This window comes from Pezoporus flaviventris, unplaced genomic scaffold (genome assembly GCF_033815535.1).
Source record: "Pezoporus flaviventris isolate CSIRO_AGI_PZ_B2104156 unplaced genomic scaffold, CSIRO_AGI_Pfla_v1 ptg000002l, whole genome shotgun sequence".
Lineage (NCBI taxonomy): Eukaryota > Metazoa > Chordata > Aves > Psittaciformes > Psittacidae > Pezoporus > Pezoporus flaviventris.
Window position 1 is genome coordinate 47,593,449 of NW_026892550.1, and position 14,757 is coordinate 47,608,205.

General features: G+C 39.1%; 1 protein-coding gene across 3 annotated transcripts in view; it reads left to right on the forward strand.

Moving 5' to 3' along the window:
* Nucleotides 1-14,757, forward strand: part of BMPR1B (bone morphogenetic protein receptor type 1B) — a 190,738-nt gene that overhangs the window by 148,923 nt on the left and 27,058 nt on the right. For all 3 annotated transcript variants that reach the window (XM_061477525.1, XM_061477533.1, XM_061477516.1), the window contains one exon: nt 11,384-11,543. In XM_061477525.1, coding sequence (XP_061333509.1) covers nt 11,401-11,543 — 143 coding nt within the window. In that variant the 5' untranslated portion in view covers nt 11,384-11,400. The remainder of the gene's footprint in view (nt 1-11,383; nt 11,544-14,757) is intronic.

Consider the following 14,757-nt stretch of genomic DNA (forward strand, 5'->3'; position numbering starts at 1 on the left):
ATTTTTTAACTCATAAGGATAATACTTACTGAAAATTGCAAATATATGTGGTGTGAAATGAATGTTGCCCTTGAAGAATTTCAGCCATGACAATATTCTGGTTTCAAATAGATGATACAACAGACAGCTTTTGCTGGCTTTAGGTGAATTTTAGCTAGTGATATACAAAGCAGTCTCCGTACCTAATTCCTGTGTCTCCGCAGGCATCTACTCCTCTGTTTTGAAAAGCTAATTGAATGTAAACATTTAGGTGGGTGACTGGTTGTAAAAGAAACTGTGTATGAAAGCTGTTCCTACTTAAAGAAACTTGTATCAGTCTTGTTTATGCTTCAGTTTCCATGTTTTTCGTTGTTTTTCTGAACTTTCACATTATCCTAAAAGTAGGTTTTGAGCTTTGTATTGGCTAGAGAACAGCAGGCTGGTACAGGGCATAGTCTGGGTAATGCCACATGCGCTGCAAAAGGCACACGGTACAAAGAAAGCGAGTTCAAAACACTGCTTACAGATCTGAAGATGTTTTTATTATATGTTCCCATGAAGGGGCTAGAAAAGGCACAAGGTAGAGTAAGCAGGATGCCCTTGGTGTGTTGAAGAGAAGGAACGTGATAACTGCTGTTAAGCAGTTTCTAGCCAAATCATGTTGCAACATTGCATTGGCAACTTCTGAAATTGGAGGCAACTTTTTTATTTTGATGTTATTGTTGTATAAAGTCTTGTTTCTTACCTTTTCTTCTGTAGATCAGATCAGTTATCCAGATACCTGTCATTGGTTATTGCACTAGGAATCATACTGCTTTCACTCAGCGCCCCGAAGAGCCAGCCCTTCAGTATGAAATCAGTTGAAAGTTCATGGAGTTCCAGATTAGTTTTGAGCATTTTCTCATAGGAATATACCTCTTATTTCTTTGGAAATAATGACACTGGTAAACAACAGCAGCAATAAACCTTCTAACAAGAAATTGGATATGTAGTTGTGAATGTGAAGATCTCTCTTATTTTCATTACCAGTTTCCAAACATGGAATTGGATTAAGTAATTGATGGAGCAGAATCTGAAGCATTTTTTTGTAGTGAAAAGCATTTAAGTACAAAATACTGTGAGCATATTCTAACTGCAATGTCTGATGTTTACAGCTTAGAAAGAAAAAAAGCTGGTTAGCAACAGTAGCTATAGGTCATCTCTAACAGTTACACTCTAACAGGGAAATGATAGATGTTATGTGAGGGGGTGTGATATATTAAATGACCTTGTTGTGAATTCTCCTTCCCTGGTAGTGTTCAAGGCCAGGTTGGACAGAGCCTTGAGTGGCATGGTTTAGTGGGAGGTGTCCCTGCCCATGGCAGGGGGGTTGCAACTAGATGATCATAAAGTCCTTTCCAACCCTAAATATTCTATGATTCTATGTTATCTGGAGTAAATATCAATTACCAGATTACTTTTCCTTGTATTAAATTTGCAAGTTAACTATATTTCAAGGATGTGAAATAATAGTCTGTGTTTGGGGGTTTTGTTTGTTTGTTTTAAAATAATATTCTTTAGTTATATCTTTGTGTGGATCACAATTGCAGGGAATTTTTAACAGTGGTTAGTCAACTTGTAAGACAAACATCAGGATAATTATTCTCAACTGTTATGCCTCAACTCTAAGTAAAATTCTTGCTATCTTTCCATTATGGGACCAAATTTTTCTGCTCTTCATATATAGTTTTTGTCAAGTTTCCTATCATTTTTGTGACACGCTATGATAAAATCTATGGATCCTGGTAGCAACTTCACAAAACTCTTTAGTGGCCCTTTTTCTGAAGAAAGAAAACAAACCACAAATTGCTGGTTGTATGCCATTTCTTTTAATAGTCTGTTCTCTATTGGCATTTTTTGTTTTACCTATGAAGTAAACAAGAGGAAGCCTAAAACCCACTGAAACCTTCTTGTGATTGTGCTCAAAGGAAAGCGTGTATTGAATTGGATAAATGAGAGCCAGGCCACTATGGTGTATCCCATATTGCAGGTAGACCCATTTTAAAAGGAGGTGGGAAGAACAGAAGGCTCCAGCGTGCATTTCGTATACTGACCTTGGAAGCTGCTGTCAACCATCTGGAAATAGTTACACATTCTGTATTACTCAGAGTCTTTATTTTATTTGTAATTCCGGGATTTTCTTTTTTCTTCCACCTTTCTACTGTCATATCCTATGTAGCCTGAATCTTGCTTTGCGCCTGGCTGAAATAATACTGTTTGCCAGCTTCCAGTCAAAGGGAGTACAGAGAAAAACAGCTGAGCTGCATTAGGCAGAGGTAGTCTGGACTACATTTCTCTACTGCTGAATAACACGCCACAGGTGCAGGATTAGCCCAGCGTACGGTGCTGTGTTTGCTTAGCAGAGCCCCCTGAGCCACCCTCTGCCTCCTCACATGACTCTCATCTTTACGGAATCTGGCAGCAATGTAAGAAGCCCATGGAAAACAAGTGTAAGTAGAATGCTTAGCTTTTCAGCTCACAAAGCACTTGTGCTCTCCCCCCCCCCCCCTTTATTTTCCCATTTTTATCTTTTTTACTTTTTCTCTCTTTTTTTTTTTAAAAAAAAAAAAAGCCTGGTTTGAGCAGAACACTAAAGAGACTGAAAAAAATAACCCCAAAACATGAACTTCAGTGGGTTTTGCAGAAAGGTAAAGGACAGAAATGCATGACTGACAAAAAAGCAGTGTCATTGTCATGCTGGTGAGTTGTGGGGCTGCTTGTGATGGGGCAGTGGGGAGCTGGCTGCTTGTGATGGGCACATGTTGTGTTTAAAGTTTCGGTTCTTGGTAGGAGGGGAGATGACAACCTACCAGGGATTCCCTATTCATTCACTCGGTCTGTGGGTTAGAGTTTGTACGGTGTCGGGGTCTGCTGCAAAACTTTAGATGAGCTTTGGTTGGTTTGGTTTTAAAGAGGGAGGTAGTAGATTTACAGAGAAAATACTGCAGGTAAAAGATTTCCTATTCTCTTTTTTGGTACGGAACAAGCTAAAAAGAAGAGATTTTTCTCTATTTCTCCTGCATGTGCTTATATGTTAATCTTTGGGTTTGAAGTTAATTTAAAAATTCATGTTTTGGCAATAATAGACAAATTTTGTTGCCAGACCTACATTTTGGGAATGAATTACAGGGCTAGGACTGGTTTTAGTCTTTCTCTAAAACGTTAAAGGTACTTTGGCAATATATAATGCATGTATATGTCTGTAATGCTTATTAAAATGCTGCATCTGTTCTATACATTTTAAATACTAGTTAATTGGAAAATAGCTGAATAATAAAATCAAATATACTTCGTCTCCTAAAACTTTTCAGCACAGTTCATATATGGCTGGGTTCTGGAAAAAAAAAAATAACCAAAACCCAACAGTTTTCCACTTGACCAGAATTGTTCTTGTTTCATATTCTATAGAGAAAGTCTAAGGAGAGAAAGGTTGTCACCAGCTCTTGAAAACTTCTGGCCCAGAAAAGCATGTGTGATTGATAGAAGTTTTAAGGGTGGTTGCCGTTCACTTTTCTTTCTCAGACTTTGAGGCGCTTTATGAAGTGTAGTGATGATGATGTGTCCATATGACACTTGAAAAAAATGAAGCAAGCAAACCCAGTGGGCCTGATGGGCAGTTCCTCCTCTTTTAGAGACCCAGCTGGGTGGATGAGCAAGGCAGCCTGCCAGCAGGGACTGGTTGATGGTTTGGCAGCACTGTCATTGGGTGTGGGTGGCACTCACCTCCTTCCCTCCAGACACGAGCTCAGCAGATGCTCTGAAGCATTCAGACAGGGAAATGCTTTTAGGCTACTCGAACACTTCAGGAAAACCATAGCGCTTATGTCTGCGGTCAGAATTGATTATTGTTGTTCCACGCCTGCAATTAATTTTGGTTTGCAATAGAGATGCTTTCCTCCCCCTTTAAATGGATTTATTTGTTTTCTGTCAAAGTGACTCAGTCAATGACACTTTCTGTTGCATTCAGCCATGTTTGCAGAAGATAAGATTTGTGCCTCAGCCCTCCTTTGCGAACAAAGATCTTCTTCATTGCTTATGATTTCCACACATGCGGTTCAAATCCCTACTCAGCCTGTGTGGTGAGGCCAACAGTAGCAGCAGTCAGTTCAATTCAGTCCCTGCCTTGGCAGCTGAACAGGCAAGAATTTATACTATCACTTGCTCAATTACTTAAAACACTGCTTGGCCTGGTGACCTGACAAGGTAGCATTTACTTCCAGGAAGAAAAATTCTTACAGATCCTTGAGCGCCTAATTCAGCAACAGTTGGTTGCTGAGTGTGTCGTAAACAGGTGGGATTTAGGGATGCCGATAGCATCCACCCATGAAAAATTATCCAGACATACTACTGATTCTTTTTCGGACACTAAATAATCTGCCCTTCTGGGAGATAGATGGATTTTTGAGAAAGAGTGAGGAGGGGAGTTGGTAGGAAACATCACCATCCCCATCACTTGGGAAGCATTTGTGATAAGCTAATCGATAATCCAAGAATAAGGTTGTATATCTATGGCCATAAAATTTTTAAAAAGTCATTGAAAGCATAGCATGCTTATGCCATAAGATAGCTGTATGACAGTTTTGGTTTTGTTAATGTTTGCATTTTTTGTGTATTACATTGTGTAATTTATTCTTATAAGAATTGTGAGGGAATGACTCCAACGTAATAGAATTGAGAAAGGAGTTAGTGATTTATGAAGTAGGTTGCTTTTTAGGCTGAGCTGGGGATTTGTCACATCTACAGGCATACCCAGTCAGTTAAAAGAGCACTGGCACCTCTGAAAAATGTTGGCACCGTCTTCTGCAAGCATGGCATGTGCACATGCTAATTATATTTTAATATGCAGGTGCAGTCTTTGATGTTGGGGTGAGAATGGCTAGCTGGTATTTTTATCTTCCAGGCACTATTTTTGTCTTGACTACTGGCATGGTACCCCATGGTACCTTCTCTGGAAAAGGATATGGGAGTGACACTGACATTGATTTATTAAACATATCTGAGAGCCAAAGGGTCAAAGCAGTTTATCACTGTTTCTTTTAAATGCTGTTGTCTGAGTGCCTCAATCTGAATATCATCTGAAATGATAATAAGTAAAAATCTACAGCTTGCCTGTTGCAATCTTTGATGCCTTCCTAAAGATCATATAGCAAAGCATAGCTTGGTAGTAGTGGTATCGCATTGCACTGCTTCTCTGCTTTTCTTTTTCGTACCCTACTGCTAGTCTTCATGAGAGTTTTCAAGATCACTTGTAGTGATGTTCGCATCGTCTCCTGATGGTGGAATTCAGTGTAATTGAGTGTTTGTTGCTTGGAAATACAAGTGTATGTGGGGATTTGCAACTTAAAAGCAGACATAACTAGCTTTGGATGTTAACAGCAATGTTCCTGTCTTTTTTTTTACATAAACATTTTCTAAGTGAAGAGTGTGGCACAGAGTCTGCTGCTTGTAGCTCAATAACCAGACTGCTTGTTTCACATCTTTGTACCTGAGCTTTCATTCCCTGTTTTGATCAGGTGATGCTAATAGCTGGAAGATGGGGTTATGTGGCTGGCATAGTTTTGTGAATTTTGATTACATTTAGTTAGACATTTTCCCAAGATGCTGTTGAAGAAGAGATGAAAAACCTCAGGTACATAAAAGTGATGAGAGGGAAAAAACAACCTCTTTCAAAGAAACTGCTTCAGCAATTTTACCAAAATAGCTGATGCAGTTTTCTGTGGTAAGGAATATTGTAAGTTTGATGAAGTCATGAGACTATACTTTAATATGCATTTGTACACTGTACATATTCAGTAGCTTATATTCTATTTGAAGCTGTTCTGTAAAGTAAATGTAGGTACTCAGTATGAACTGAATTGATAAATGGAGTTGTAAAGTAATGCCACCAGGGAAAACTTCAGTTTCTGCATGTTGTCTTTCAAAGCTTGGCTGGTGTGCCTTTGAAATAGATACCTCTCTAGTTATTTTTTGGTACTTTAAATAGTAACATCTTGGTGGAGATCAGAAGAGGTCTGATCTAGCTGTATCTGCATTTTGTCTACCCTGTTATGACCTAAAATCCATCTGGGGATGAAGTCAAAAGAGGCAGTCATTGTCAGATCAGACCTTGGATCTCACCTTAGTATTCCTGAAATACTTGCATCTCGCTGTTCCGGTTGCATCAAACAGTAGTGCTTTTGCACAAGTATATGCAAAATGTTTGTTCATTTTGAATTGTACAAGAACACACAATTCAGAAAAGACTAGTGGTAGCTCCAGCACACTTTACCTTTGCTGAGTAAAATGGGGCTCTTGAGAAGAGATTAGAAATAAGGAAAATGGATATCTTGATGAGAATTATGTGAAATACCTTTTTATTAATCTTTACAAATATTAAAAACTTTATTTTAAAAGCTTTTCTTTGTCATGGAACATTTATAGATGGAACCAAACAACTGTAGAAGATAGAATTAAGTAAAAGATTCAACAGAGTTGGGGAAAGTCTTTATTAATGGGGAATTACAGAGGGTAGGGATAGACTTTACTGAGTCCAACGTGGCAGGCTAAAATGCTTTGCATGAAATTTCCTCTGGAAATTTTAAAGAAGTCATGTGGCTTTTTTTTTCTGTTCTGTTGGTACACTCGCTCATGCTATGAAAAATGCACCAACCATTTCTCGTTTTCTTCCAAATTAAAACTAAGTCAACGATTAACTGTGGATAGCAGAAATGAGAGGAAACCAGGAGAAAGTAACAATCAAACTGTGATGTCATGGTGGACAGCAAGTTACATGTGCATTTTCCACATGCCATGACACCAAAGAAGCCTTTGCGGTTTTAAGTTGCAAGCCGCATGGTATGAGTATTAATTTGAAGGGTCTTGTCTCAGTGGCTTTGTCACGGCTTGTTACATTCCATGTTGAACTTGACTAATTTAGCTAATAACATCATGTTTTTAAGATGGTTTAAACAGACTTTTTAGAGAAGGGTTCTTATCATTTTCAAACCAAATGCAAAAAAAAATTTCAAGAAATTAAATACATTATTTAAAGTAGTGGCGTATATGTCTATCTATATTCGCACTTGGTGGCAATTCTATGAATATAGACAGAAACAGTTTTTAAGAAGACCACTTTGATAGATTGTCTAAGATTGCATCAGATTGTAAACCTCATTCCTTTGGATCTTGAATAGAAGCAAAACCAGCCCAAATTTTTAAGTATACAGATGAGAAGGAGCAATGTGTAGCTTCTACTTACTATGGTATACAAGAAATCTAGCACAGGTGGGAAATGAAGCAAATCATACATAATAAGCCTAACAGTGCTACTTTGTTTTGTTTTTGTTTTTTTTTTTAGTATGCCAGTTTATTACAGTGGATGTGCATCAGGGTACAGCTCTTTTCAAACACCATTTCATATCAACCTCAGATAGGGCTCACTAGAGCAATGCAGTCACACACTGAAAAGGAAAGCACATAGTTTTCTCTTTTTTTTTGGTGTTTTTATGTGAGATTTTGTTTACTGTGGTTTTAGATCAGAAATGTGCAGGTCTCAGCATCTGACCTTTCCTTGAGTTTTATGGTAGCCTTGAATATCCAGCAAAGGGAAACTGTCATGGTGTATTTTTCCTTCCCTGTTACATGATTGTCACCAATAAAAAGTGTTTTACTGTTACCTCTTGACTGTTTTACACAGTAGATCAGGCTGAGTTAAGAGGTGTAATTTATTTCAACTTATTTAACTGTGCTGTGTTTTCATTGCTGACTATTTGCCAAGAAATATCCCATGGAAATTCTTTTATCTGATGACACAGTGAGTTAGCAGTTAGTTATTTCCCTTTCTCTTAAAACAATCATGTTGATGGTCTAACCCTGGCCTGATGAGAAGTCACCAGGCTGTAGTTCATAATATAGCATAGGAAACTCCAGCAAGCTGTTGCATGATATAGTTTCATATTTTATTAAAATATGTTTTAAGGAGAAGCACAGTAACTGTATAGGCTAGTGGAGGGTATAGATGAAGTAACCTTCTGGTTTAAAATTTCCATCTGTCAGTTTTATCAAGTAGACTGTCTTTTAAGGTTTAGGTGGGTTGTAGTTTTTGTTTTAATTACTGTTCAGACACTTTTATATGGAAGTAATTAAGTTTCAGGTCGAAAGCAGCAGCAACAGTTGAAACAGGCATTCCATGAAGTGGAAAAGTTTTTGTATGTTTGGGGTTTTTCTGTTTGTTTTTTAACAGACTTGTTTGTAGCCCTTAGACTTGCTTCTTCCCAAAAGAGATGCTGACTTTTATTCCTACAAACCCCTGGAAGGTCATGGGAGTTCAGCTTTTTCACTGCATAGGCAACACATAAATCACAAAGCAGTGGTACAGAAATAAATCTGTTAAGATAACTACTGCTAATTACTCATCCTCTGGAAACAGGATGGTTCAAGATCTGGACTACAAAATACAGAGCTTTTCACCTCCTACATTACCAGACTTGTTGAATCAGACCAGTGCCCAAAAGTCATTACCATCTGATGGCTGTGAGCCAGTGTGAAATGAGTTATTGGGCTTTATCCAGAATCTAGTGGAGAAATCCTGTCCAAATTGCATAACTATGGCTACAGTTGGCAGGGGCCGGAGTACTTATTGGCAGTCATGGCACAGAGCTTGAGGACTGAACGTACACTAAGAGATGGGATCTTATGATCTTTTTTTTTTTTGCTCCTACATCATGAGTCAATGCAAAGCTTAAATAGGTGATTTTACTTTCGGGTGTGAGGTACCACTGTCCGTAGATGTATCAAACCCCCTTTAAACAGCATCATTTAAAGCCAAGGTGCAGTTAATCCCCATAGTTACTTCACTGTGATTGTGGAGTGAGGATCTGTGATCCCTTCTCTATTGTCTAAAAACAAAGTTAGCCAGACAAACCAGAAAACAATTAAGGGTTTGCCACATGAGAAATTATTTCAAAGTAAAAGCTTAGTGCTCATGAATTACCATGAAGTCTAGGATGATGTGAAGCAAAATGGAAGAATTTATCTAAGAAGGATTATTTGTTGGCATGTTAGTAAGGGCTTACACTAGACATTAGTTATTCTCATGGTCATCCAGGATAATGCTGACCTTTTTCAGCACCTTATTTTCCCCGTTCTCCTGGCTTCAGGATCTCTGTAGGTGTGCCTTTCTGTAAAGGAGCTCAGGTGAAACAAAGCATGGAGAGAGATGCTCAGTAACCCATTTGGAAAAAAACAACAGCAGCATGCTGCTTCTAAGCACACATTTCCCATTCTGTAAAGACTTGTAACAGAGGCTGTCACATGACAGTTGTGAGTGGTCCCAGCCCTACAGAGGAAAATATCTCTCAGGAGCAGTACTCCAAAGAGACATGAAAGCTGTGGTGGCTGCCTGCCTGCCCTTGTGGTGGAAGGTGCGTTGTAAATGCTGGTGTATTTTAGTGGAAACAAGAGAGAAGCTCTGAATTTGATGAAGGTATACGAGTCTGGTGGTGATCTTCAGACATTCAACTTTGATTAATTCCCTGATGCAGTCAGGAAGTTTCTCAGCAGACTACAATAACCTTATTTCTGATACTACTGTTTTTCTTCAGTTGTCCCAGGCTGTGCTGAGTTCATCAGGGACGGGAAGCTAGCCATAAGCAGACTGACAGAATAGGCTACTGCAGAGAAGCAGCCAGATTTAAGTAGCCTGAAATACCTTGCTTTCATTGCACTCGCACATAGCTCCTTAGGAGACCTTTCAGAATGAAGAGGGCTTCTAATCCCTAGATAGAGCCAGGGCTGCATGACCAACATCAGCTTGTTACAGCACAGCAGCAAATGCAAAAGGAGTTGGGCATTCACCATCCCATACTGTGCATTTCACACCTGAAATCAGAAGGCAATTGTTGCCAAATTGGCAAGCTCTTGTGGGTTTCTACGTATATGTTACATTCTGGGGAAGGGACTGCTGGAAAGTCTTTCTTCTCTGAAGTCAAGCAACCTTGTTGAAATTCAACTCTGAGCGGAAGAAGTGTGCTTGCATGTTCCATGGTCATCTGCTGGGTGAGAAATCAAAATTTCAGAGGCAAAAGATCTGCCCATCTTCTTAGCTAGCAGTCAGGAATTTAAGTCATGAAGGGATCCAGAGAATGGAATGAGTTTTTCTTTTTAGAAGATGGAAAATGATCTGATTGAAAATGTTATTCCTATGTCTTTTAATTTTATTTGCTTGTTTTCAACACTAAACTGCAATGATTTTACACTAGTTTTGGCCCTGGGCATTAGCTGAAAGCAAAATCATATGCTACATGACCTCTTCAAACTCTTGGAAAGTGTAAATTTGAATGCCAGCCTATTTGTGTCCTAAGTTTTCTGCCAGCTCCACAATATATTAGTCCTGATGATGGAACTTTGGGGAAGATTTTAATTAAGGTCAAAGCAGCAGGTCAGGAGCCAATCAAAATAATAATGCCAATTGTTTCTAGAGACCTAACAGTAAATCAAGAATTTCAAGCCTGCTCTTCAGCTACTCTGTTGGAGACAGCTGCTTGTAAATGACCCTTTAGTAAGATTTCTTACAGAGAAGCAAAAGGAAAGTGAGAAACTGCCAGTTGAGGCTTTTCATGCTGATCGCATTTTTGTCTTTGAGGCTTAAAATATTCACAAGCACTGAAAGCTGATATTTATGAGTAGAGCTGGGGGGAGGGGACTTAACTCCCAACTCATCACCAACATGTCTAGCTGTAATCTACCAGCTCCATGGAGATTCAGTGCTCTGATATTTTTAGAAGTAATCACCTCCATATATTTCAGCATTGTTCACTCTAAACCACGTTCTTGCCTTTTACTATTTAAAAAAAAAAATCTATGAATAATTAACTGGTTTTCCTCATTTTCCAAGTAGTGCTTATGCAATTCAGTGAGAGGAAGTGCTGTTGAACTTGTAAGAGCATAACTTTATTAATTCGTTGAATTGTACGTCCATGTTCTGCTCTGGCTGGAGTACTGTAAATCTCTCTGATTTTTATGGGCTTCAGTGACTGTAGATATGTGCCAAGTAGAGAGACAAAGAAAGTGTAAAGGTGTAACCAAGGATTTGACCTGCATAATACAAAAGGCAAAAAGCTGTATTTCACAGTCTGGAAAGCACAGCATATCTCTTTGGCAGAAGCAGAACTTGAACATCAATTTGCTCTAATGCCACTGAGGCCCAATAAGCCTCAAATCCAGTGACCATTTCAGAGGCTTCCAGAGAAAACCACTGTAGTTAACATCAAGCTCAGATAACTTTCTCAGATTTTGATGGATAGAAATATTTAAATGCCTTCCTTCAAGTCTTGCAACCCAGCCTATAACTATGCCTTTTTTGTTTTTCCACCCCTTATATTTATAGCAAATTTTCTAGACACTATGCCCTTACGAAGTTCTGCCAAGTTGAGCATGGAGACCAGAAGAGAAGATAGTGAGAGCACGGCACCCGCCCCTCTGCCAAAGAAGCTGTCCTGTCAGTGCCACCACCACTGTCCTGAGGACTCAGTCAACAGCACGTGCAGGTTTGTGGGATATCTATTTGGTGGTGAAACATGAGGAAAACCTGTATGTGGTAGCTCAGCAGTCCTAGGTTGGGTGTTGGAGTTTTTGTTTAAGCAGTAACTGGATTGTTTATACATTGTGTCTAAAAAATCATAAGTAATTTTTACCTAGAGATCAGCTACATACTTAGATTTTTATGTTAGGGGGTTTATATCATTACAGTTTTAGATAATACTTGTGTTAGTTCACTGTATATGAAATATTCTGAAGGTAGGAGTTTGTTTTTAAAGGTGCATGCAGTTAGAGAAGACTTAATGGAAATGTATACTGAAATGTCAGTAAATGCTTATAAATTTATAATTACTGTCTATGGAACACCATTTATAAGAACCCTGCTCTTAGTGTGTGTCTTTGCAATAGCTGAGCTATCTTTTGTAGATCCTTAAGGCTTGTTTTTCTTGTTTCTGTGCTAAAAGGATAGTGATCTTTTTCTTGAGGTGTTGAGCATTTTCTTACACTAGCTATAGTCTTCTGTTTGATTTTGTGTTTAGAGTACTACAAGCCTCTCATTTGGGTTGAATTCTGCTTCCTCACATCCTTCTGCCTCCTCAGGGAGAGGCATGTCCAGCTCTGCACAGTCCTCTTGAAGGCGCAGCTGTGGTCTGTGTTGACCTAACACTGCGTGAAGCAGCAGAGGTGACTGAGGGTACCAGTTTGCCCACCCATAAGCAGCTCTTGCTGTACACATATTATGGCTGCTGAATGAGGGTAGTGGTTAAACATCTCTGCCATAGCTTGAGGTGCAAGTTCAGTTTGCTTCAGCTGCAGAAAAGCAGGTCAGCCCTTCATATTTCACATGAGAAAATTAAACTTTTCTGCTTACTTAGAGCAGGTGGGATACTGGAGATATTCACATCAGCTATAGCCTAGTGGATTTGTGGGAATGTGAGAAACAAAGCAGGGCACAGAAGTGAACCCAACTAGCCATGCCAGTTGGGTACGCAGTACTGTTTGAGGTGAGACTCTACCATTGTGTCAGCTTTTCAAGGCAGCACATTAAAAAGATAAATGTGGAAAGCCTAAGGTTGCTGAAGATATTGTGCTGGATTTGAGTGTTGGTTTGTAGCCAGTCTTAGTTCTGTTCAGCCTCCAGTTTCACACTGAAGTGTATCAAAGCTTTGATGACAGCTGTAAATACCATTTCCCATTTCTATCCTCTTCCTACAAACCCATCCTCTAGCCATGAGTTAAGTCTAACTGTTCTCACATGGCAGTCAATTTAAAAAGCTGTAAACCCCACTCTGATATCAATTTGCAGATCCCCTGCAGTGTGAATCAGCTGTTTCCTGTTCCTGCCCAGCAAGAGTCACTGCTTTCACATGTGCTGTCTCACACGCACAGTAACAGGGAAGTTGCAGATGACACTCAAATCCATGACCTGGGAAGCACAAAGGGACCCATGTTAAGGAACCCATTGAACAAGGTTTATACCCCAGCTGGGAAGCCCTGCTGTTGCACTTTGGTTTGTAGGCATTACTGATGTTAACCATTTTTCATGTTACCAGGAGGTATGAGTAAATGTCCCATTAAAATAGATTTATGAATTTTCACCTCTCTGCAATACTTAAACTTTCTTCACAAATCCCCTTACGGTGTCAAATACCAAAGTTATTTTTAGGTGTTAATACACAAAGATAGGTAGTTAAGTGGTAGTGAACTACAAAATTATAACCCCTGTTGTCTTAATAATCTTTGTACATTTCAGGCTTGAATGTTCTACTTGAGTGACAAAATTTCTTTTTCCAATTTAGACATCAAAATGATAATTGAAATTGGAATTTACCCATCAAATATTAATCACTTTCCTGTCCAGGAAAATGGAAATACTTAAAGACTTGTATTAAAGCTATTCCTCTTTCCTATCCTGTGCTGTTACCTGAGCAGTATCCACCTTGCCACTTGCCCAGTGAGCAACACAAGTGAAAAGCTGCTGAAGTGTTTGGAGTAACATAAAGCAACAAAAAATGAATTAACTTGAATTAAATACCCTTCCTTCATGGCTTGTCAGCAGTAATCATTTTCAGGATGATCACTTTTATGGCTCTCCCTACCGTGGTGTGAGATACAAAGGATACAACACTCCTTGTTCCTTTTCCCTATATCTACTGAACTGTTAGTCTGTAATACTTTCCTTCTTGAATTCCTTACCACATAGCTGGAATTCTGGACAAAATATGAAAAGGGCCATAACAGAGATGAGACTCCGAAGCCTACTGTTAGGAAAGAATAGTTACTAGGTCTCCAGTTAGCTGGCTGGGTTGACACCAGGTTTCAAAAGATTTGGCCAAGATCAACCATGTTAGCAGAGATTATTCATTTTCCCTCTATTTTGGGATCTTTCTACTAGTCAGGCAGTAACTTCATACTTCATCTAGCCCAAACAAGTGCTGGCACAGTTTGAAAGCACTCAGAAATTCTCATTGAACCTTGCTGTAAAGGAAATCTCCCCATATTGAAATTTAAGCAGTATTGATCCCACTGTGTTTGTCTGAATAAATGAACTGCTTTAGATTAAAAGTTATTGCATTAATTATTGCTTCCCTCAGATGTAGCCACTAAAAGCCTTTTACATTTTATATTTAAATGAATATCAAACCTCTTGTTAGCTCTATCAGTCTGTTAAGCTTTGAGCTATGCTTGGACTTGCAGTTTATATCTGCCAGCCCTGCAGGAGAAGCCAGCATATGCTGGGCTACCCAAAGGCCTGGTAAAGCCCTGACACCTGGGAAATCACTGATAACATATATAGCCAGGGTGGGGGTTCTGGAGAGCATCAGGCACTGTCCCCTTCCTCTCACCCAAGCAGGGAAGGCTTTTGCATGCCCAGGAGTGAGGGCTCTGAAAGTTCAATGGTAAAACACTTCCAGCTGTGTTTACATTAACTCTCAGAATAAAATAGCTAGTCCTATTGCAATCATTAAAAATTTTTCATAAGAAGTAGTCTGCCATCCCACCTGAAGATTCTGGCCTGCTACCATAGTTACTTATCTATTGAAGTGTAGATCCTGCCTGTAGTACCAGTAGTCTGAATGTTTCTATAAAAATGAGGACATCTGGTGGCTATTTCCAGTCCTTCTCCCTGATTGTATTTTTAAATGTCAATATTCTTTAACCACATCTATATTAAATCCTTTTAACAGCCTGCTGTGTTCCTGTACAGAGTTTCCCTTTATA